The sequence below is a fragment of the Lepidochelys kempii genome, chromosome 9 (assembly GCF_965140265.1).
Source record: "Lepidochelys kempii isolate rLepKem1 chromosome 9, rLepKem1.hap2, whole genome shotgun sequence".
NCBI classification, from domain to species: domain Eukaryota; kingdom Metazoa; phylum Chordata; order Testudines; family Cheloniidae; genus Lepidochelys; species Lepidochelys kempii.
This window is the reverse complement of record NC_133264.1, coordinates 93,870,703-93,893,277: the sequence shown is the minus strand read 5'-3', so window position 1 is coordinate 93,893,277 and position 22,575 is coordinate 93,870,703. Positions and strand designations below refer to the sequence as shown.

The 22,575-nt window shown below is 43.2% G+C and overlaps 1 protein-coding gene and 1 long non-coding RNA gene across 12 annotated transcripts in view; one reads left to right on the top strand and one right to left on the bottom strand.

The window, feature by feature from the left end:
- The window catches only part of LOC140916727 (uncharacterized), a 28,339-nt gene extending 16,442 nt beyond the window's left edge, over positions 1 to 11,897 (bottom strand). For 4 of the 9 annotated variants that reach the window (XR_012160628.1, XR_012160620.1, XR_012160627.1 and 1 more), the window contains exons 1-2: positions 10,429 to 11,433; positions 2,962 to 4,123 (exon numbers count right to left, since the gene is read on the bottom strand). This is a non-coding gene — a long non-coding RNA (uncharacterized lncRNA). Of the gene's footprint in view, positions 1 to 2,961; positions 4,124 to 10,428; positions 11,434 to 11,456 lie in introns of those variants that run through there. The other 5 variants (XR_012160622.1, XR_012160624.1, XR_012160625.1 and 2 more) reach the window with 5 other exon arrangements.
- On the top strand, positions 9,331 to 18,419 carry SLITRK2 (SLIT and NTRK like family member 2). 3 transcript variants are annotated; one of them, XM_073358399.1, is made up of 2 exons: positions 9,331 to 9,625; positions 12,958 to 18,419. In XM_073358399.1, exons 1-2 carry the CDS (start codon positions 9,575 to 9,577, stop codon positions 15,577 to 15,579), a joined length of 2,673 nt encoding a protein of 890 aa, XP_073214500.1. In that variant the 5' UTR covers positions 9,331 to 9,574; the 3' UTR covers positions 15,580 to 18,419. The 3 variants fall into 3 exon arrangements, with proteins under 3 accessions (XP_073214500.1, XP_073214503.1, XP_073214501.1); XM_073358402.1 differs by lacking the exon at positions 9,331 to 9,625 and adding an exon at positions 11,665 to 11,808; XM_073358400.1 differs by lacking the exon at positions 9,331 to 9,625 and adding an exon at positions 12,361 to 12,545.
- The last annotated feature ends 4,156 nt before the right edge of the window (positions 18,420 to 22,575 follow it).

Here is a 22,575-nt window from a genome sequence, read left to right as displayed (position 1 = left end):
AGCTTTCCCCAGCTTCCTCTGGCCTGGGTTCTCGCTATAGATTTATAGAAACAGTACATATACGCCTTGGTCCCTTCCCCCCTCCCCCATGTGCGCGTACGCCCACACACACACAGGGATGTGGGAGGAAATTGGGAGGTGCTGCAGTGGGGTGGGGAGATCTAGGAATTTAATTCCTATCTATCCCCCTCCAAAAAACTATCAATTCAGCTTTAAGCTGAAAGAAAAAGATGATTTTCCCAATCTGCAGGCTATTTTCTTCTCTATGTGTGCTGCACATAAGCAAGGGTAGGCAGCGAAAACAGATAACAGCATCCTCAACCCTATGCCGATGGAAGAAATTTGGGAAGGTGTGTAATGGGGAATCATAAGGCAGACTCCTGAAAAGGCAGTCATCAGCCGTGATCTAAATCTATTATCACAAACTGCATGTTCCCATCAAGTGATCCGGCTGTGCCGGCAGGGTTAGACAGGTTCTGAGAGCTCTCTCTGGTGTGTGGAAGTGATTTTTCTCTTGACAGGGAGTCAGGTCACTTGTCTACTTTCCATACATGGATACAAGGACTCATGTTTTCATGTAGCCGACGACAAACATCCAAGCTCAGTGGAAAGGAAGCAGATTATTTATATTCCTGAATCAAGAGTAGAGTTCCACAGCGGGTAAGCAATGGGAGCTTGAAAAAGCTGGTTGGCTAGAACTTCAACCTCCCCCCAGTAGTTGTTGAATAGCAGTGCCTTAGGCTATTATTTTCCAAACAAGAGGTAAGCATCTGAAAATCAAATTCTCCTTTAACACCGGAGAAGCAAATAACATTAGCACATAGTAAAACATAACTAAAGATTAATAGTCAAGCTCATATGCATGCCTATGAAGATCTGGTGTATAAATCATCATGCAATGAGACTATAGTATGTACATTATAGATAAATCAAAATCTGTACATTACTTGTTAAAACCATTTTGTTCAAAAAACCCATTAAAATGTGAAAAATATCCTGTATTTTGGTTGCCCTGTGTGGAAATAAAGTAGAGATTACAATAACTATAAAGGTTCTTTTACAAAGAGAGAAAACAGCTCAGTTAATTCTTCTTTGTGGGATCCAATTAACCCTTAAAACTTAGGCTCCAGCCTTTCCAATGCATTTTAATGCAGCACAGAATGTCTTTTGCTACAAACTATGGGTCTCATTTAATGGAGTTTTGATTAAGGAGCAAGACCTGGGGGGTCAGACTGTGATATTGAGTAGTACCTTATTCCACTAGGTGGCCCTATTGGCACTAATCAATGCATCAGGTACGATTCAACATGAGCAAAGGTATCCCAAGGAATCAGTGATTTACTCATTTTTAGTAAGAGAACCTCGTTTCTTTTAACTAAACTGAAGTTTTCCTTTGCTATCCTGAGTGGATTATTTTGAATCCTATGTCTGTCCCCCCAGCTGTATGAAAACCTAAAGCAACATCTTAGAAATACAGCAACTGGGAATTCCAACAATATATTCTTGATGAAAGTTAAAGCAACTACAGTAACTAAAGCTTTGTAGTCTCATTCACTTTTCTCTTTACTCTTATTAGCATTAAAGAGAGGTAAGCACACGCCAAGGGGAGACCCTGATTTCACACTGATTGTATCTTGATGTAATTCCTTTGCCTTCAGTGAAGCTGCTTTGGAAACTGAGAGCAGAACCAGACCCTCTGCCTTTAGGCCTATATCCCGCAATGGTGCCATGCACAGAGCTTCCATCGACATCAGTGGGAGGGCATGAATGTTAATGGCAGTTCATTACATTCAGGGCAAATTACCTGAAATGCCTCTGCTTTTGTCTTCCAAGCGCCTACCACTTACTATGCTTTGTCTGTGAGAGAGTTCCCTGCCGAAGGTTATCTCCAAGCTGATACCGTGTGCCCTCACAGTGCCAGATTTAATAAATCATCTTGTCTTCTACACTGAGCAGGCTCCTAGAGATCTATTTTGTGGAGCCAGCCCAGCTTCTGTGCAGATTTTTTGCAATGTAGAGGACAAAGCCATTTTTGTTTTTTGTTATCTAGCACTTTCTTACTGGCACTGCAGGAAATGTGTTCTTCGGTGCTGGTGACCTGCTAAAGGTTAACTCTGTCTCTGAATTGGTATAGTTTTGAACAAACAACAACAAACAAAAGGTGTTCCCAGAAAGAGTGACATCCACCCAGTGCACAGAGAGCGTACAAAGCCTCTGCGGTGGGCTGTGTGGTACATGGGGAGAGTGCCGCACAGGCTGGCTGCTCAGATGATTCTCTGGACCCCCTGGGCACCACTGAGAGGGGATCCAGGTGGGCCCTAAAAAGTCTCGGGCACAGGGAAGATCTGAAGGCAGAGACAAGGAATCTGTGATTAGGTGGATCCAGTGGTCCTACTGTGACACCCCAGGTGGAAGGTACTTTGCAACAGACACTCTTTCAGGCTATGAGGTAGCCTATAGGCTGAGGGGCTGCATTGCAGCATGGTGCCCTGCCTATAGGTTGCCTGCTGTCCTTGCCTGCTGTCACTCAGGGTGAGAGAAAGCCAGCATAAGGCCCACGCACCAATTAAGCTATCAAAGCCCTCTCTGGCATGAACTATTAGGGCTTACGGTAAATGGGAATTAAATGACTGTGAATTTCACCAATGCTCCAATTTGCAAAAGCCAGAATATGGTGGGCTACCTGCATGCTGGGTGAACAATTACCACCCTAACTGCATGACTATTTTGTGGCTTGCCTTCTATTTATTTTGTGTAGTACTGACGTTCATGACAATCCCCCGAGCAGACTGATTAAAACCCAAACACAGACATGAAACCGTGGGAAAGTTGTTTAGCTGTCATCCTAAGGAAATGCTCTTCTCCAAGTACATAGCAATATCAAACAGCTTATTACTGATTAAACTTTGAAAATAAAATTGCAACACTGTTTGCAGCAATGCCAGCCATTCTAATACTCACATAAGCATCCTGTGTTTTCATGCATTCATTAAATGGTATTACCGAGCCTGTGCCCTGGGCTGCCTACAGGTGGGAAAAGAAAACTCTTCAGATAACCAATTAACATTCATAACAAGCTTTTAAAGCGGTGCACAGTGCCATCTCCAAAGACAGGTGTCTTGTCAGCATTTCCATTATAAATCTCATTGCAAGAGGGGTGGTTGATATACCATCTCAGCTGTCTCAAACTGCATCAAGTAAAACCCTGGCATGCAAGTTGTCAATCTAGTTGTACTTTTTTTGTTTAAAATAAAAACAAACCAACATTTTCTCCATTTAAGATCCAGCCAAAGGGGGAAAAAAAGTCAAATTTTCAGCATATCATTGTAAACTATTTGAGGCAGACACCATCTCTGTGTTCTGTTTGTATAATGCCCAGCATGATGGGTGCCTGGCCCACGACTGAAGCTCCTAGGTGCTCCTGCAATACAAGAATAAATAACACTAATATCAAAAATCAACAAGAAAATGAGCAAAATTAACACCAAACATATTTTGTTAATTACAATCAGATTGTTCCTGGAGTTAACTTCGAGCCAAATTTTGCCACCTCTACTCCTGTTGAGGAGTAGCCCATTCAAACTAGTCACAGAATAAGGTATTATTCAACAAGCGCATGGGTGGCAAAATTAGGCCCCATGGCATGTTGATGATGTAAATGTATTTTTAAAAGATAGATAGTTACATTGGTAAAACAGCTAATTCAGATGAGCACACAGCAAGCTTTCATAATGTAGGTGAGACTGAAGAAGCATATAAAGTGCGGTGATTCTTGCATTTGAGATCTCTCGGTATCTTCCCCCTAGAGGCATAAAGGTCCCAGGTCATCCTGGTGAAACTCTATTGATGTCACCAGTGATAAATTTGATCCCGATTGACTTCTACTTGAATAGCTAGAAAGACCAGATGTCAATCAGCATAGTAGCTTGGAAGCAAAGACATTCGGGGAAAATTTATAACATTCTGTTTTTTGTCAAATTTTCCGGACTCCCCTTTTAATCATTGCTGGTTACCAAAGATGAATGTATTCTATTTTCCTTCTCTCATCCTGGCTTCTCTCGCTGCTTCATCATGAAGTCATAATCTTGGGTTTATGACATCAGAGTCTCCTTCAGTGATCCATCTGCAGGGGGGAAAATGTTGAAAGGTAGAGAGGGAAGGTGAAATATGAGAAGATGGGGAGTCATTTAAACACACATGCCCTTGATAGATGGTATGAAATGCCAAGAGTATCATGGGATACATATATATTATAGATCGGAGCAGAGACCAGGGATGAAATCCTGGCCCTACTGAAATCTATAGGAGGTTAGCCATTGACTTCAATAGTGCCAGGCTTTCACCCCTATCTTTATATGTGTTTGTCCAGTGCCTAGCACAATGGGACCTCTGAGTGCTCCTTTCATACAAATATATATATCCGGGGTTTTTTCACCATTTTCCATTGAGTTCTTCACACACTATCAATGCAACTGCCATTCTGATAAGCTTTATATGCCTCATCCATTTTCCTTTTGCCACTCTGAATTATACATCCTCGGATGTCAAACTCAATATCTGCACCAGCCTGTCCTCTACAAAGAGAAATACTGTAGGGTATTCTTTAGCTAGGTGAATATTGTTCAAAGGCAGCAGGGTTTGTACTAAAGGAGGCTGCAGCTTAAACTGAAACTGTCTGCAGTGGCCAGGGGAGAGGGGAAAATCTTTATGTGTTCTTAGAGATGGCTTTTCTGTCCAGTGAAAACCAGAACAGAGATGAGCACTAATTTTTTTTCTTCTTTAGCTGTTACTGTGCCCCCTTTTCAGAGATATATTGCTTGCCTTTTCAGCATAGCTTCCTCATTACTACTGATTCTAGGTGGCCTCTTGGTCAGCACTGTGTTTTATGATTACTACCACCAAAAAGCTCCACAGAAACCAGCAACACCAAGACCTCAATCTTGCACAAATAATTTACACAGATGAGTAGTCCCACTGTCTTCATGCATGTGTTTGAAGAAACAGGGCCTTAGAAATAGCCTTAGAAATAATGATGAAAGTCTGATTTGAAACCACAACATTCACAAATTGCAGAGCTAAAATGTAATGCTCCCTATTTAACCCATCCCATTGTGACTTGATATTGCAGGGGATTGCGAACACAGGGTAGTTTTAGAAAGGGGCAAATATTTTAAAATAAATAAAACCTCAACCCTGCAAATATTTGCTCAAGTTAACCATACTGAATTTGCTTTGGCCATTTGCACCCCTTTTTCTGTTTGCTTTCTACAAATATTGTTGTGAGTGAGTTTAATTGAAGAAATGTGCATGTGTTGGAAATATCAGCGTGGATCGTTTCTACAGGCCAAAGTCAGACTTATGCTAGGCTAACTGACTTTGGCCTAGTCTTTGTTTGACATGAGTGTTGCTCCATGTGGACTTGCTTAAATGATGCTTCTAGCTATGTAGGATAAATGTGGTGTTTTCTACTGTGTTGGAGGACACAGATAAGGAAGTTAATCATACTCTCTTAATACACAAAATATAATGCCAAAAAGTCCCTATAATTAGGAAAAGCAGGAAAATCCCAATATGGCGTATGGTGACATGATGAAATGAAAATAGCGTGGACAGCAAAAGGTATGTAAACTGAAGTCTGCACAGGCGTATTATACAAATTATGATGGTCAGATAATGTTGAAAGGTATAAATATGCTAGAGTGGAAGGGCATAGTCAGAAACTTGTAGGAGAAATCCATCATAACCAGTCTAAGCCCCAAGAGAAGCCACTGATCAATATTTTTTCTATACATCTGTCATTCATTGCTTTTTATAGCAATTGCAAACACAAGACCATACTTTTGGTTCAAATAAGGGTTTGAATTAATGAATCTGAGTGTGTGGTAATCCTCACCCAACACCTAGACATATTGAATTGTAAATGAATAGTCATTTCTATTTGCAGAAAGCACATTCTGAATTTGCATGTCCAAGTACTCATGCTGGAAACCTTAATCTGGATAATTTTTGTACTAACCGTGGTGCAAAAGCAGTAACACGTGACCTTCGTGTGTACTGAGAACTAAATGACAACGCTCACATTTGGCATATTGAATACAAATGCTCACAGTAAAGTGCTGAAATATAATCCACAGGCCATGATTATTCATAGAAATTATCTGGTGAGTAATTTCAATTAAATAAATTCAAGAAAACAAGACAAAAAGGCTAACTTAGCGGAATACATTATTTACTCTGAATTAGTCACTCCAAGTGAGAGTCACCTTTGTGTGGAAAGCCAGCACAAAGACTAAGGTCCAGTGAAGTCCAACTTAAGCTGTGTTTTGAGGACTGAATTGGGAACTTTGGTGGGGTATAATTGTTGGGCTGGCTCTCTGTACAGGGTGAATTTCACCCTTTGCTCTTGTTGTTTCACATGTCATTCTATATATGCCATTGGGACATAAGGATTTGAATCCTGATTGTGGTTGTTTCAGCATTACTGCCATACAAATAACAAGGGAACATATTTAGCTATGGTGTTTACTGTATAATAAAGTAAGACATATCTCACAGTCAGATTTGGACCAATGAATATTAACAGTACCTGCATAACATACTGCATATTTGACCTTAAATGTTAAGGTGAAGCATGCAAATATGAGTGCTGAGGTACCAAAGTACATACCATGCAAGAAGATCATTGTGTTCAGTGGGACTCTTTGCATGATTAAAGATACTCACATTGTAAGTGTCTGCAGAACTGGACACTCACATTTAAAAATATGTTTACAATATATTCAACATAGATTATACATAAAAGGAACCCTATTATTAATGTATTTTAAGTAGTTGCATTAGCTGTTTAATAGTTACCCTCTCACAATGAAAGAAACAATAAATCCATTGATGTGTATCATGGGAATATCTGTCATTAGAAAAACCTGTCCTGCTGTCCCTATCAGGGTAAAACTCCCATTTAAGGGATTCAGCAAAGCATCTAAGCAGATACTTAGCCTGTTTAACTCAATGAGACTTCAAGTTAAGCATTTGTTTAAAGAAATAATCCCAGACCCATTGAAGTCTATTGGATTCTTTCCATTGACTTCAATAGTCTTTGGATCAGGCCTAAGTGCTTTGCTGAATATGGATGGACATATGAACTTGCATACATTTAAGCACGTGTTGTGCTGAATTGGGCCTCACATCAATGGGTGGGGACGGAGGAGGAGGTTTTTTCAAGTAAAGATTGAAGGGAGTGGGCTCAAACTAAGGAAATATGTGTTGGTAATAACATGGTACTGAATGTATCGATGTACCCAGTGCATTAGCAGACTGGAGAGTTGTTGTTTTTCCCCCCAAGTGCTTGTATATCCAGTTTCATACTGAAGCAGATTTTGTTGTTTTAACTCAGAAAATATATGATTTTTATTTTTAAAAAAATCAGTATTCTACAAAAATGATGCAAAACAATGGTGATGATGGGAGGGACCTCTTCAGCTCTAGAGAGGACAGAGTGGCCCTTAAAACAATGTAAATTCCTGGTTAGGATTTCAGTTCCTGCAGGAGCCTGGAGCTGGGAATAGGAGTTGATAGCAGGTTTGTTTTAAGTTGTATCATTGAGTTATTTTGTTTACATAGTAAATGGTCATGAAATATTAATAAACACAATCCCAATACAGCACAGAGATTTTAGGGTATTGGGGAGGGCGGGGGAACTGAATTAAATAAATGCATCACAGGGTTTAAGAAATTCTAGTCAATAGCCTTGCCAGTTAAACATTTCAGCCTACTGGGCAAACTCCAACCCAGCAGCCCACATTGCAGGTAGCTACTGGGCTGTGTGGTAAGTTGTCCACCACCTCAGCTGGGGTGTCTGGTGGCTCTTTGGTGGAGGCAACATCTCTGCCTCTCGCAGTTGCACACACTCCCCGGTTTGCTGCTGAGCATCAGTTGTGAGGAAGAAAAGAAATCAAGGCACCCAGGTTGTGGGCAGAGTCTGCCTGTTCTCTCCCCTCTCTGCCCTTCACATTGACTGTCGCATTCCCATCCCTTTTCCTCCATTCCCCAAAGGAAGCTGGTGCAGCAGGATCCTCCTCTTTCTCCCTCGTCTTTACAACATGCTTTTTATTGCTGCTGGCTGAGATAAAGCCTCATACTACAAGACACAATTATTTTGCCTGTTTACTGCTAAATACAGTAACTGTTTATTTTCTTAATAATCACTGTTAGTAAAGAATAAAAATATCTCACAATGTAACAATAACTACACACACACACACACACTCACAGAGTGACAATGTCTCAAGCCGTCCACCCACCCGGACATATCTAGGAAAACACACACAGGCAGATGACTCTGAGAGCACACACACAGAGAGGTAATGAAGTCTATGAGCTTATCTCAGGACCCTAAGCACTAGCTCCATTTGGGGACAGAAGTAGTGTGAAAAATTGCCACTTTCCCTCATTGAGACTTAGTGGATTGGTTTGTGTCCGTGAGATGATTACAGTCCTCAGATTATGTAGCTCAAGGAGAGATGGGCTGGAATACCAAGAGCTACTGAAATAGATGTTAAAACTTCAGCAACAAGGAGAATGCAAGGATGCAAATGCTTTGCAGACATCATTTCACTTCTCAAGTCTTAACCCCTTGTTTAACTAACAGGACGGTGAAGCATTTCATGTACCCATTCCTGACAAATGCATTCAGACCACCTAGCCATTCCAGCACACATTCACCTTGGGGCAATGGTTTCCAACTGATGAGTAAAGGTAGCTATTGCTCACCTAACAGAAATTCAGCTGAGTTTCTACCTTTCTAGAAAAAAGATAAGGAGTACTTGTGGCACCTTAGAGACTAATATATTTATTTGAGCATAAGCTTTCTAGAGATTTCCCATTCTCGTCTTGCATCTCACACCACAGGACCTTAGAGAAGGTCTCTCCCTTTTTTCATTCCTCTTTTACTGGATGATGAGATTTTTTGCCAGAAATTTTTACCACCTGTATATGGAAAGGTGTTTGACCCTCACCAACTTTTCCTCCTTCAGAAAATCTGATATTATGACTGAAGAAAGTCTCCCCCAGTCCATGTTTCTATGGAGTTAGAAAACCTGCCCCATGATATCCACACATATGAAGGGGAAGACAGTATGGTTAGCGGAGTTCTGTAAGGGCACTGATCTGTGCAGCACTTTGTATCCCTATGTTGTATTCAATTCTTTTTAATAGCCAAGGGATACCATGCAGGCTCTAAGACCATGCAGGAGCTTCCATCTGCTGTAGCATATTTAACCTGCATAAGGTGCTCTCACACTATTTGAAGCTGTCTAGGCTTGGATCAAGCGAGTCCTGCATTCATTCCTATCCTTCTACACTTGAAAAATATCTACATGGAGAACAGAGATTCGATAAGAGAGGGGACGTCAATGTCGCAGACAAAGATATAAAAAGATCCTGTAGCTGGAAACTGAAGCTAGAACAATTTAAACTTGAAATAAGGTGCAGATTTTTAACAGTGAAGGTAATTCACAATTGGAATAACTTACCAAGGTAGATTCTTCATCACACAAAATTGTTAAATCAAGACTGAATGTTTTTTTTTCTAAAAGATGTGCTCTACTTCCAACAGGAATTAATTCAGGTAAGTCCTATTGTTTGTGTTAGGCAGGAGATCAGACTAGATGATCACAAATGACCTGATCTATGAGTCTTTTCCTCCAAGTGTGTGTGTGTGTGTGGGGGGGAGGTATGGGGGATAACAAAAATTGTCTGGAAAGCCAGCATTTTTGGGCAGAAACCAGCATCTCCCTAAACCACTACAGCCTCTCTGCCTGTTGACTCCTTTGACAACCGAGAATGTAAGTATAAAATTGAAGTTTGTTGAAGGCCACCATCAGATTGAGGCTCCCACACAATCCTAATGCCTGGAATTGATCTGGATTTAATTAAATGAAGTCAAGGGGGGGAGGGGCAAAACAGGCAGAAAAGCAAATGCTTTTACCATTCACTTGTTAAGTAAAGGGATTATAAAACATTTATGGTGTACTGAGAAAATCATAACTTTGCTCCTAAATATCCCCTTTACTCCTCCTACTACCGTGATCATTGTACATATGCACTTGTAGTGTAATGGCATCAGCATCTTCTCTGTGCTTATTACTCCTGCCATCCCCTGACACGCTGTTCCTTCCATCCCACATACAGCTGGCAATTACTGCTGAGATGCGCAGTGTCTGAATACTCTTTCCACAGACATCATTAGCAAGTGACATAAATGCACCTTGGTTCTAAGGCACACGTATGCAAGCCCAGCATATACAGTTCCACAAACCAAGTCCAGGACAGGACACTTTAACACTAGTACACACTACATGTCAAAATAGTTCATGCACAAAACCGCACATGCATACATAAAGCCATCAGAAAGAAATGCAGTGGACTTACTGTTGCCTTCTGCTTTTGCAGTCTGTTGGAGAGAGTTGTGCATTTCTCAAGAGAGTGTCAAGGATGTTACAGTGTTGTGTATACGTGTGGTGCATGGAAGGAGGCCAGGAGAGGGTGGGTGGATGCCTGTGTGTGTGGACACTGACACTCCAAAGTATTACCCCCCCCCCCAGGGAAAAAGTGGGTCCTGCATATCTTTAGTCCCAAAGTCTCCAAATTGTATCCTCAAAATAGAGAACAATCTAAACACGCCTACTGAAAAAAAAAAAATCATCCAAAGCAGGAGCACTACAAAAACCTGGACCCAGCATATAGATGCTTCTGAATCCAGCCAAATTTTGCCCTCAACTTCTAACGTCGAATGAGAAAACAAGCAAAAAGCGGCTGCAAAAAATTCTGGACGTTGATGCATCCCACTGCAAAACTCTGGATCCTGTACATGGATCTTGGCAAATTTTGGCCCCACGCTGTACTCTATGTGTGTGTGGGGAAACATAGGGCACCCAAAAATTCAGACCCTGTTGCAGGTTGGAGCAGCAGTATTGCAAAAATGTGACTCCAACACCCTGATTCTTTTTTTCAGGCTCCCCCTCCCCATTTCCTAAAATTCCTAAATAGAGAATAAGTGCAGCTGCTCAGATTGCAACGCCAAGCCAGTGCATCCCTGCTCAGCACCATCTCAGAGACGTCTATCCAGTGCTGGAAGCCTGATGGCTCTTACCTTTTTTTTGACACCCCCCCTCCCCCCAAGTCCCCAGCAGAATAGGCAACACATGTTGCTGTTCCTAAAATCCGAGCTCCCACACATCCTGGTTAAACAGCCACACAACCTCGTACAGCAGACACCTAGGTGTTGCCAGGTCCAGCAAATTTTTGGCCAGAAAATCTCTACGTTTAACTTCATAAATAGAGATCTCCCGCTATAAAACTCTGGTAATACTGCATCTTGGCACAGGAGCACTGGAAAACAATCGTCATGAATGATCTTGTCCTTCCCCCCGATAGACCCCCCTCCCCCAAAGTTTTACCTTCTCAATAGACGGCAAGTTCAGCCCTCCTTTTAGATCAGATAAAACTGTATCCAATGCATTGTGCTTAAGTGAAGCCCCAGCAACCCGGCTCTGACATCTCGTTCTTTTCTAGCGGCAGCCAAATCTCATGCCGTAACCCTGGCAGTTTGGCAGCCCAGATAGTCTAGCCGGTGTGAATGATCACATTATATGTTGTTTGAGCCTGGTCAGCTCTTGGCTGAGCTACTCCAAGCAACGTAAGGGATTTCGAAACACCTCTCCCATTCACTGTCAACCCCCGCGGAGGGGGAGGCGGGCGTGTTCAGACCCCCTTAGTGGGTTTGCAGCTCTCCCAGCGTTGGGTACGGAGGTAGGCGCTAGGGACGTTGGGGGGCGAGGGTCGGGGCCAAAATTGGGCTGGATCCGGATGCCGGCTCCGGGTTTTTTGCGGAACCCTCTGCTCCGGCCGCCAGATTTTGGTGCGCAGCCGAAGCTGCTGGACGCCTCTTGGCTTTGGACCGTGCGACTGCGGTGGGGGGGTGGAAAGGGGTGTGGGGGGGGGGGGGACTCGGGGGCCAAACCCTGGCAGGATCCAGGTGAAGCCGGCTTTTGCCTCCCCCTCCCCCGGCTGCTGGGGAGGGCCACGCTGCCGGTGTAGCGGCGAGCTCAGCGCTCCCGAGGCAGCGGCGCGGGTTTGGGGGGCGCGGGTGGGGGGGGGACCCCGCAAGAAGAGGCTGCGGGGCGGGAGTGGGGCGGGGAGGGAAGGGGGGGGGAGAGACGTGCGTCCCCCGGCAGCCCCATCCCCGGGCGTGACGTCAGCCCCGGCTCCGTCCAAGGGCATCCTGCAAAAGCCTCGGGATTCAAAGCGCTCGGCGCAGCGGCGGGGCGCGGGCTGCAGCCGGGACGGGAGCGGCGGGCGGCGGGCGGCGGGCGGCGGCGTCTCTCCCCCTGCCCAGCCCGCGGGGCGAAACTTCCATGCGGAGCGGCCGCCTCTTGCTGCCGCCGGGACCGGAGCGCGGCGCGGGGCGGCCGGTCTCCCCGGCGGCCGGCGGGATGCGGAGCGCGTGGGTCGGTGCGCGGGCGGGGAGCCGGGTGCGGTCCTGATGCGTGAGTACCGCGGCCCGGGGTCGGGGGGGGGGGGTCCGGGGCGCCCCGCTGGCGCTGCCCGGCCGGGGGAGCGCTCGGAGTCGGGGCGCAAGGAGCCGCCCGGGAGCGGGGCCGCTCGGGGCTGAGCAGAGGCTCTGCAGCGGGAAGGGCTCTGCTGGGGGTGTGTGTGGGGGGGGTCCCCTGCAGCTGTTTGGAGGCGGGGGGGGGTCTGAGCCAGTTTTGGGGTAACTCGGGGGGCAGGGGGTTAGCAGGACTGCTCTGGGCTGGGGCAGGGCGAGCTGCCCCCAGGGCCAGTGGGAGGAGGGTGTGTGTGTGTGTGGGGGGGGGGCTTTTGCCCTAGTCTGCCTTGTTGCTCCCCCCTTTCCTGGCTTCCTTAACTGGGGTTCTCCTTCCCCTCCCCACCTGCTTGCAGGTTTGTCTGCAGGTACCGGAGCTGGGACCCGCGCGGCGCCTAAAGATGCTGAAGGGGGTCTGGTTGCTCAGTGTGTTGACAGTGGCTGGGATCTCGCCCACGACGGAGAGCCGCAAGCCCGCCAAAGACATTTGCAGCCGGAGCCGCTGCCCCTGCGAGGAGAAGGAGAACGTGCTGAACATCAACTGCGAGAACAAAGGCTTCACCACCGTCAGCCTCCTGCAGCCGCCCCCCTCCAAGATCTACCAGCTGTTCCTCAGCGGCAACGCCCTCACCCGCCTGCACCCCAATGAGTTTGTCAACTATTCCAACGCCGTGACCCTGCACCTGGGCAACAACGACATGCAGGAGATCCGCACCGGGGCCTTCAGTGGCCTGCGGACCCTCAAGAGGCTGCACCTCAACAACAACAGGCTGGAGGTGCTACGGGAGGACACCTTCCTGGGCCTGGAGAGCCTGGAATACCTGCAGGCCGATTACAACTATATCAGCGCCATCGAGGCCGGAGCCTTCAGCCAGCTCAACAAGCTGAAAGTCCTCATCCTCAACGACAACCTCCTGCTCTCCCTGCCCAGCAACGTCTTCCGCTTCGTCCTGCTCACCCACCTGGACCTGAGGGGGAACAGGCTGAAGATGTTGCCCTTCGCCGGCGTCTTGGAGCACATTGGTGGGATCATGGAGATCCAGCTGGAGGAGAACCCTTGGAATTGCACCTGTGACCTGCTCCCCCTCAAAGCCTGGCTGGACACCATCACCGTCTTTGTCGGGGAGATCGTCTGTGAGACGCCCTTCCGGCTGCATGGGAAGGACGTGACCCAGCTCACCCGGCAAGACCTCTGCCCTCGGAAAAGTTCCAGTGACTCTCACCAGAGGGAAAAGCACCCTTCCCACTCAGACACACACATCCAGAGGCTCTCACCCACAGCCAACCCTGCCATCAGCCCCACCAGAGCCCCAAAAGCCAGCCGGCCACCCAAAACGAGGAACCGTCCAACGCCTCGGGTCACGGTGTCAAAAGACCGGCAAATTTTCGGACCTATCATGGTTTACCAGACCAAGTCCCCTGTGCCCATCACCTGCCCCAGTGGCTGTGTCTGCACTTCGCAAAGCTCTGACAATGGTCTAAATGTGAACTGCCAAGAGAAAAAGATCAGTAACATCTCAGATCTCCACCCCAAACCCACCAGTCCAAAGAAACTTTACCTTACAAGTAACTATCTACAGGTTGTTTATAAAACTGATCTCCTTGAATACAGTTCTCTGGATTTGTTACATTTAGGAAACAACAGGATTGCAGTGATACAGGAAGGTGCCTTTACAAACCTCACCAGTTTACGCAGACTTTATCTCAATGGCAATTACCTTGAAATCTTGTACCCTTCTATGTTCAATGGACTGCAGAGCTTGCAGTATCTCTACTTAGAGTATAATGTCATTAAGGAAATCCTGCCACGCACTTTTGATGCTCTGAGCAACCTTCATCTATTATTTCTGAACAACAACTTGCTGAGGTCTTTGCCTGATAATGTGTTTGGTGGTACTTCCCTCACGAGGCTCAATCTGAGGAACAACCACTTCTCACACTTGCCTGTGAGAGGCATCCTTGACCAGCTCTCGGCTTTAATTCAGATAGACCTCCAAGAAAATCCTTGGGATTGCACGTGTGACATAATGGGGCTCAGGAACTGGATAGAGCATGTCATTGAGCAGAACAATCAACAGTCAAGTCCCCCTGTAGTTATCAATGAGGTCATATGTGAGTCTCCAGCTAAGCACTCAGGAGAACATCTGAAATTCCTGAGCAAAGAGGCCATCTGTCCAGAGAACCCTAACTTGTCAGATTCTACTCTCTTCTCTATGAGTCATAACACAGACACACCACAGTCCCTTAGCGTCTCGCCCAGCTCCTATCCAGAAATACGCACAGAAGTTCCACTCTCTGTCTTAATTTTAGGCTTGCTGGTTGTGTTTATCTTGTCTGTCTGTTTTGGGGCAGGCTTGTTTGTCTTTGTTCTGAAACGCCGAAAGGGAGTGCCAAGCGTGCCCAACAGTGCAAACAACTTAGACATAAGTTCATTTCAGCTGCAGTATGGGTCTTACAACATGGAGAGCCACGATAAAACTGAAGGGCATGTTTATAACTACATCCCCCCTCCTGTCGGGCAGATGTGCCAAAACCCAATCTACATGCAAAAGGAAGGGGATCCAGTTGCATACTACAGGAATCTCCATGAGTTTAGCTATAGCAATCTTGACCACAAAAAGGAAGACTCCGCCAGCCTTGCATTTACAATCAGTGCCGCTGAATTGTTGGAAAAGCAGTCCTCGCCAAGGGAGCCAGAGCTGCTGTATCAAAACATTGCAGAGAGGGTCAAGGAACTCCCCAGTGGAGGGGTTGTTCATTATAACTTTTGCACCTTACCCAAAAGGCAGTTTGCTCCTTCCTATGAATCCAGACGCCAAAACCAGGACAGGATAAATAAGACTGTTTTGTATGGAACACCCAGGAAATATTTTGCAGAACAGTCTAAACCCGAGCATCCTTTGCTGCAAGGAAAGCTACAAACGGAACCAGACTACCTCGAAGTTCTGGAAAAACAAACTGCAATTAGTCAGCTGTGAGGGTGGATGGGGGGGGGAGGAGGAGGCATTTTAAAAGGGTCTTAAAGTCAAACTTGATTGGTATTGAGTTCTGAATCAGTGTGACTTGTCACATTCTCAATATTTCCACTTTTTAAATTCTGAAAACAAGCAAACACAGCCCTCTTATACTGTGCTGAGGGTGTAGTGTTGCTTTTGCAAAGGTCCCTTTAAGTTATTTCTACATCTTTCTTCTTTTTCCCCTCCCCTTAGGAACTGTCTCTGCAAATGAATGTTTCGACAATAGATTTTTGCATAATTCTCTTTTTTTTTTTTGAGTTGGGAGGAAGGGGGACTTTTTATTTCTCTTCAATTTAAAGTGGAAAGGTAATGTATTATGTAGAAGATCTCCAAAGATCTTTTTCCTGGACTATAACTTTTTTTTGTAAATAATAATATACAATACTGCTGTTTCAATTACAAGTATAGCCACTGGGTATCACTTTCTTGTGTTAAAGTGCCTTTGCACTTTAAGTACATTATTACTTAATTGTTGCTCTTAGCTTTGATAAATTGAACCTATTTTAATGTGTTGTATTTTTGAAATTAAAAAAAATGTAAAATAGATCTATATGTCAGCTGCATTAAATCAAACCATCTTGCTTGAGTTATAGGAAGCCAGACCTTCTTTAAGGGAATGTAGTTCTAGGACTTTATAGATTGAACTGTAAATTATTTGGATTTTTCCCCCCCTTTGGGTTTGGTTTAAGTGATACATTGAAATCAACTAAGAGGACTTAGCAATGGATTAGAGGTAATCAGCTGCCTCAGATGGGAGTAACAGTTCATTAATAAAAGACATTTAACATGACATCATAGTGAACTGTACAATTAATGTCCCTTCTCAATTCATTACACTGCAGCTCTAACACAGCCAATAATGTTCAGTGGTTTAAGATTTTTTCATACTAAATAAAACATTACTCTTCTTGTAATATATATTTTCTGCATTAAATTAGATATTTTTATACATTTAACAACAGAGTTTATTTTTCTAACTTAATTGGAATTACCAGTTTGTTTTCTTGCCAGGTGTAGTACTTTTAAAATAAGCATGCACACCAGCAGGGGCCGCCACACAACCTCATTAAACACACAGCCATACACTTAAATGAATAAACAAACTTGCAAAGAAACTTCAGAAGTGAGATTAGAACCTGGGTCCCCTCAGTCTGCTAGAGATTGATAGATACATCATACTAACTTTCAGCAACGTGAACAATTTCATGTTTTCCCTATCTAAATAGAAAGTAACAGCACAGCCATCCTAACCCAGTTGATAAACAACTCCTACTAAATACAGTAGTTTAAATTTTTAGAGGGGTTTATTAATCAATTACCTTTTAATCTCAATATGGGTTTTAATAAGAACATCAGTAAACATAGTCAATATGTTTTCTGTTCTGCCTTTGACTTGGGCTTGTGTTACTTGAATCTTTACCTTCACAATCTAAAATGTACATTTCTTTCCTTCCTGAAGAATATTGAAAACATTTTAATTAACAAGTGAGATACACAAACTTTATAGAGCCTTAGTAGCCTGTAAATAATTTTTAGATCCAAACATTGTGTGATTTCAACAAACATCCCTTATTTACAACAAAAAGTTTTGTTTTGTCTATTGTAAATCCTTATGCAACTGGGATGGTGATCTGCATATAAAGTAGGCCAGGCTTTTCAATTCCTTATTAAAGCAATTGATGGGGTCTGAAAGAAGCACACTGTTTCCTTTTCATAAATAGGTTACTCCACATAATAATCCTTTATTATCATGCAGAGATTGAAGTGGACTCTGCTGACTGATTTTTAAAGCTTTACTCTAACTAATGATATATTATCTGCAACTTTGAAGAATTTTAAGCAATAGATTTTCGTTATAAATTACTACAATCTGTGTTATTTTAATCAGGACTTTTGCCAGCAGGTAGTAGCTTTATATTTAAGAAGTAAACAAGGTTTGCATGTATAGGGTCAAATATATGGGTCATGCTGCAAACTGTTTTCTAGTGAGTTATGTGATATATAAGTACATTAATATGCTAACATGTCAATTGCTTATCTTTAGAGGCCGTAACTTCTATTGCTGCTCATTAGATCAGGTTTAAAACTGAAGTGCTGCAATGAACCACTGAAGAATCAGTCTTCAAAATGGTCTCATTTCAAGAAGGAGAAGTATTATCATATTAGTTGAAGTTGGAATATTTGCCTGGAATAGCATCCATCTTTGGGTGAGGTACTTATTTGAGAGCTTCCAATACTATTGTCTTATGTCTGGGACACGGGATACAGCTAAATGTATCTATTGCTGAGAAAACTAGGAAAATCAGGTGTAGGGATTACTTAGAGTGACCGTTTTGTGACAGGGTTTGCTGCATTAACTCTTTCTAAATTCCCTTTTAGTACCGTTTGCAAAGACTGGCACTTTTCTGTATCTGGAGTACTTTAGTAAATCGTCTTCCTCCCTTCTCCAAACAGAGCAGAACCAATGCTAAATTTCCTTCTGCAAATTTGGGTTTTCAATTCTATAATGTTTAAGAACAACATGGTAGCATGCAGATTATGAATTCATTTAGTAGCTATTTATGGTTCAATTTTTATGTTTGTTTTGCTTCCCTGAGTTTTGCACATGGTTCACCTCAGTGGCAAAGAGAGATTTTTCAGGTATTGTTTTCCTTTACATTTTTTTTTTTTAGATCTATTAATGTATTTTATTTAGAAAATGCATTTTGATTTGCCTTATCAGTGCAAACGTTTCAAAACAATTTTTATTCTAGGATCTTGTTTGTTGTATATTATTAAACTTTAATTTTATTCACAGCTTGCATAGGTTTGAGAGATTTCTTTTTCTTTAACAGTTAAAATGCTGCCTCTGATAGAGCAAGTTGTGTCTCTCAGCTGCTGTCCTGTGGAAGATCTGTCGGCCTCCCTTGCTAGGCAGCAGTGGCGGCTGCTTCTTGCTCCTAGGAGATGATGCCTGCCTTGGTAGCAGCCTCATAGTTAGCAGCAATCTGAAAAGATCTCCCTGGTTGATGGCTCCTTTCCAGAGCTCACCTGTGAAAAAAAGAGTGACCAAATCAGTGGAAGACTGTCTCTGTATAAAATAAGATGAACAGCATTTCTTTTCCTGGTAAATTGATGTATTTATGACGCATGACAGAATGGCCCCCAGATTAAAGATGATGGGTGAGATAGGGTGGCACAGTACTAAAACTATGTAGCTATTTGCAGTGCAAAAAAAAAGACTGCCTATGTTTGTCTCTCTGGATATAGAGCATTAAATCAATAGGGCTACTGGTAAAGTAAGATCTAAATAAGGTTATCAGAAGTTGACCCACCATGAACACCTGATGAGATGAGGCCGAACGCTACCCTGATTTACACCCCTGTGCATGGGGGGATGGGTATAAGGAAAGGTGTAACTGAGGATAGAATTTGGTCTATGGTTCCTAGGCGGGCATCTCCTAGGAGAAATTCTATTGCATGTGTGACACACCTGTCTTTCCTGTCTGCTTATTTGTAAATGCTCGTTTTTTCGATAGGGAGATTGAGAGAGAGAGCTGCAGTCAGTGGTGTCCATGGCACTTTTCACTAGAGCAGGGCTGCTAGTGCTCCTATTCTGGCCGGCTTCTAGTTTGGGTAATTGCTAGAGGTTGACATTGTAAACCCCCCTCTCCCCTCAAAAAGAAAAGATTGGTAGAAGGGCCACGGGTATGCTATCTCTCAATGTGCCACCCTCTGCTGCTTGTGACTTTCTGAAGCCTCCCGGTTGTCTGCTTCCTTCCCCCCTGAAGATTCTATTCTCCTCGCAGTTTTCTTCACCGCCTCGACTCTCTTTGCCTTCCAAGCTGCCTAATCACCTTCTGCAAGCTCTTTCCCTGCACTGATTCAAGTGCTCCCCTCAGATGTATCCTTCTCTGCTGTCCCCCTTTCCTCACAGACAAGCTCTTCCTGTGCCCTATTTCCCTGACGCTGAATTTCAGCACCGAAGGGAGTGATTCAGCCTGAGCAGTCAAGTTCCCCTTCTTTCTGCCTCCTTTGACAGCAGCAGTGTGTGTCTTTCTTGGATGCTGCTGCCTAACCGTCATAGTAAACATGGGCCTTAGCACTAGAGGGAGCTGCACGTAGCAGTTCCCTTCCCCTGCCACTGTGTGGTCCTCTTCAGCTGGAAGAAGAGGCTAGCTGGCCGGCTTCTAAAACAGAGCAGTGCTCTTGCGTCCACAGTGGATTTAACGTGTGCTACCCAATCTAAGCACGGCTCTGCCTTTGCTGAGGGACGTTCTGCATGAGGCTTGGCAGATTAGTAATCTTAAACCATAGTAACTACATTCTGCCTCCCTAATGCCCTCTGGATGTTGAATTCTTCGTTTCTGTCCCTAAACTGTTGCGTGTTGTTGCTGTGCACTGTTAAACATCTGCCTTATTCCACCCCTGAAGTGGATGCATATTGTTGGTGGCTGAAGTGATCCCTGTCGAATGTGGGTGATTTGGGATGAAAAGCACCTACAAATGCTTTTCGTATCTACAGAGAATTGCACATCAATCTTTTGTCTTTGTTTTTAGTTTATAAAAAAAAGCAACCAAGAAACCCATTTTTTCTTAGTTTTAAGTTGTAACCATTTGTGTCAAGATAATGGTGTAAACAACTTGAATTGCAAAAATAAAACACTTTCAAAAAGAAGATTGACCTTGCATCAGAATACAAATGCCATAATTTTAAACTGCTCATGAGTGAAATGAGATACTGGAAACGTTAATGAAATGTTTTAGGCTCTTTCAGGCTAATCACTGATACAGTTTGTGATTTCACATATTACCACTATAGCAGATGGCAAATGTCAATTAACATAGTGGAAGCATTCCTATTTACCAAAAAATACAGAGTAATAAACTTTTCTGGGAGATGTGACGTTTCTCGGGTTTTTTTTTGTTTGTTTTCAATTCTTTTTTCAAAGCATTCTGTAGAAGAAGTAGAAAAATGATTCTTTAGGAAGGGGATTATTAAGTCTGTATTATCGATCACATCTTTTTTTCTGGGCATGGGGCCAATCATTTTGACTAAGTTTTTTGTTTTTAATCCTGGATAATAAGAGAGGTGGATTAATGAGAGGGTTTTTTTTTTTCCTTTTTGGAAGTGGACTATTGACATGTTTGTGAATATACTGAGTAGATCATTTTGAATGGAAGAAATTATGGAGGAGCGGTTGGCTTTTAATCATATTACAGAGAAGTTCAAGAATATTAGTAATGTTTGAAATATGAGAAATCATGAAGTCTAATTTTATTGTTGATATTATGAACAAAGTCACCCATTTGACTATAGTAATGGCTTTCATTACATAGTGTTTGGTATCTGGATAGATGAAATTAGAGGTCAGATACACTTCATTTATCCTAAAGTACATTCACGTAATTGAAGTGTTTGGGATTAGCAAGATTTTTATCGCTTTCTTGTTTATTACCCTATGTCTGTACGTGTCTACGAATATAGCACTATTGTTACAGCTTGGCTGTAGATGTCTAATAACCATAATACAGTTACCAAGAATAAACCTAGTTAGAATATTTCCTTGTCACTCATTAATATACTTTTTTAAAAATGCCCTGGATTAACTATGTAATAGATCCTGTAGTCCATTCACTTCTAAGGGCCTTAGTTGAAACCAGATTTTCATAAGGGCATATAAAGTACATGTTTCTCCCCTGCTGTGATCAAATTAATATGTGTTACTCGTTAGGAAACGAGACCAATCTGTACTTTGCTGACCTTGAAAGTAAAGATCATGAGCATAAGATGGCGTTACCATTTTGAAATGGAGGTGATTAACTTGTGTCTTTGCAAGCAGTAGCAATAACTATTATACAAAAATTATTCTGAAATGTCTGCAATGCCAGATGCAGGTTTCTCTCAGGCTATGACTTGTGCTTCAGCAGCATTGATTCCCTGTGACTTCTCCATTCACCATGCCTCTTGCTCTTGAGTGCAGAAGTGCCGGGTGCTAATTAGCCTCTAAGTAGCAGGCAGTGGGACCATTTGAGGAATGCTGGTTTTGTTCGAGCTGGTACAGTGATTGCGTATGGACCTGGTGTAGCTATCTCCTTTTGAGATTGTTGTTTCCGTGAGAAGGCTGTAAAATATTTTCTCTCGAGACCACTGATATTATGTCAGACACTTTTTTTTTAAATTGTTTTGATTTCCATTTTGAGTGTCACTTCGCTGAGGTGGCTTGCATGAACTAGCTTGTTTCTCTTGCTTCCTCCATTTCAATAATAAATCTTATGTCAGTTCATTAGTTGGGCATCTTAAGTTAATAGAAAAGAGTCTGTGAGAACTGTGAAGATTAATGATGAATATGTAAATTTTCTAATACCCACAAATGAAAAAAAAAAACACCAATGTTATTCAGAGACAAGATCATAGCGTTTTTTGGTATTGGGCCCTGTTCTGACCTCAGTTATACAGGTGTAAATCCAGAGTAAGTCCGTTAGCTATGAGTCTGAATGATGTCAGTGGAGTTACCTTTAATTCATTCCTGGTGGAAATATGATCAGAATCTGGCCAATAACAGGCAGTCATGTCACCATATCAGAACCTCGTAGGGGGAGGGAGAAGGGAAAAGCAATGTTAATGGGTTTTGTCCCAAATATTTTAAACCTGAAAGGCTCTGAAGACTGCCCATGTCAGTTTGACTCATGTGACTTAAAACAATGCTCTGTGGCTGAAATTCACCCTTGTGTAAACAGCTAGCACCATAGACTATGCTGTAGTGTAATTTGGCCCTCTGTAGAGGGTGAATTCCATCATTATGCATAGTACTTCAAGTAAGCACTTGCAAAGGACAGCAGGCTCCTTCCCTCCCTTTTTCAGGAGCGAATGTTCATCCAGAAGTGCTGAAAACCTCATTATTATGCCACAGAGAAGGCATCTTAAAATGGCATTTATGGTTAAGCATTGGTCTCCTATCATTTGATCCATTCCTT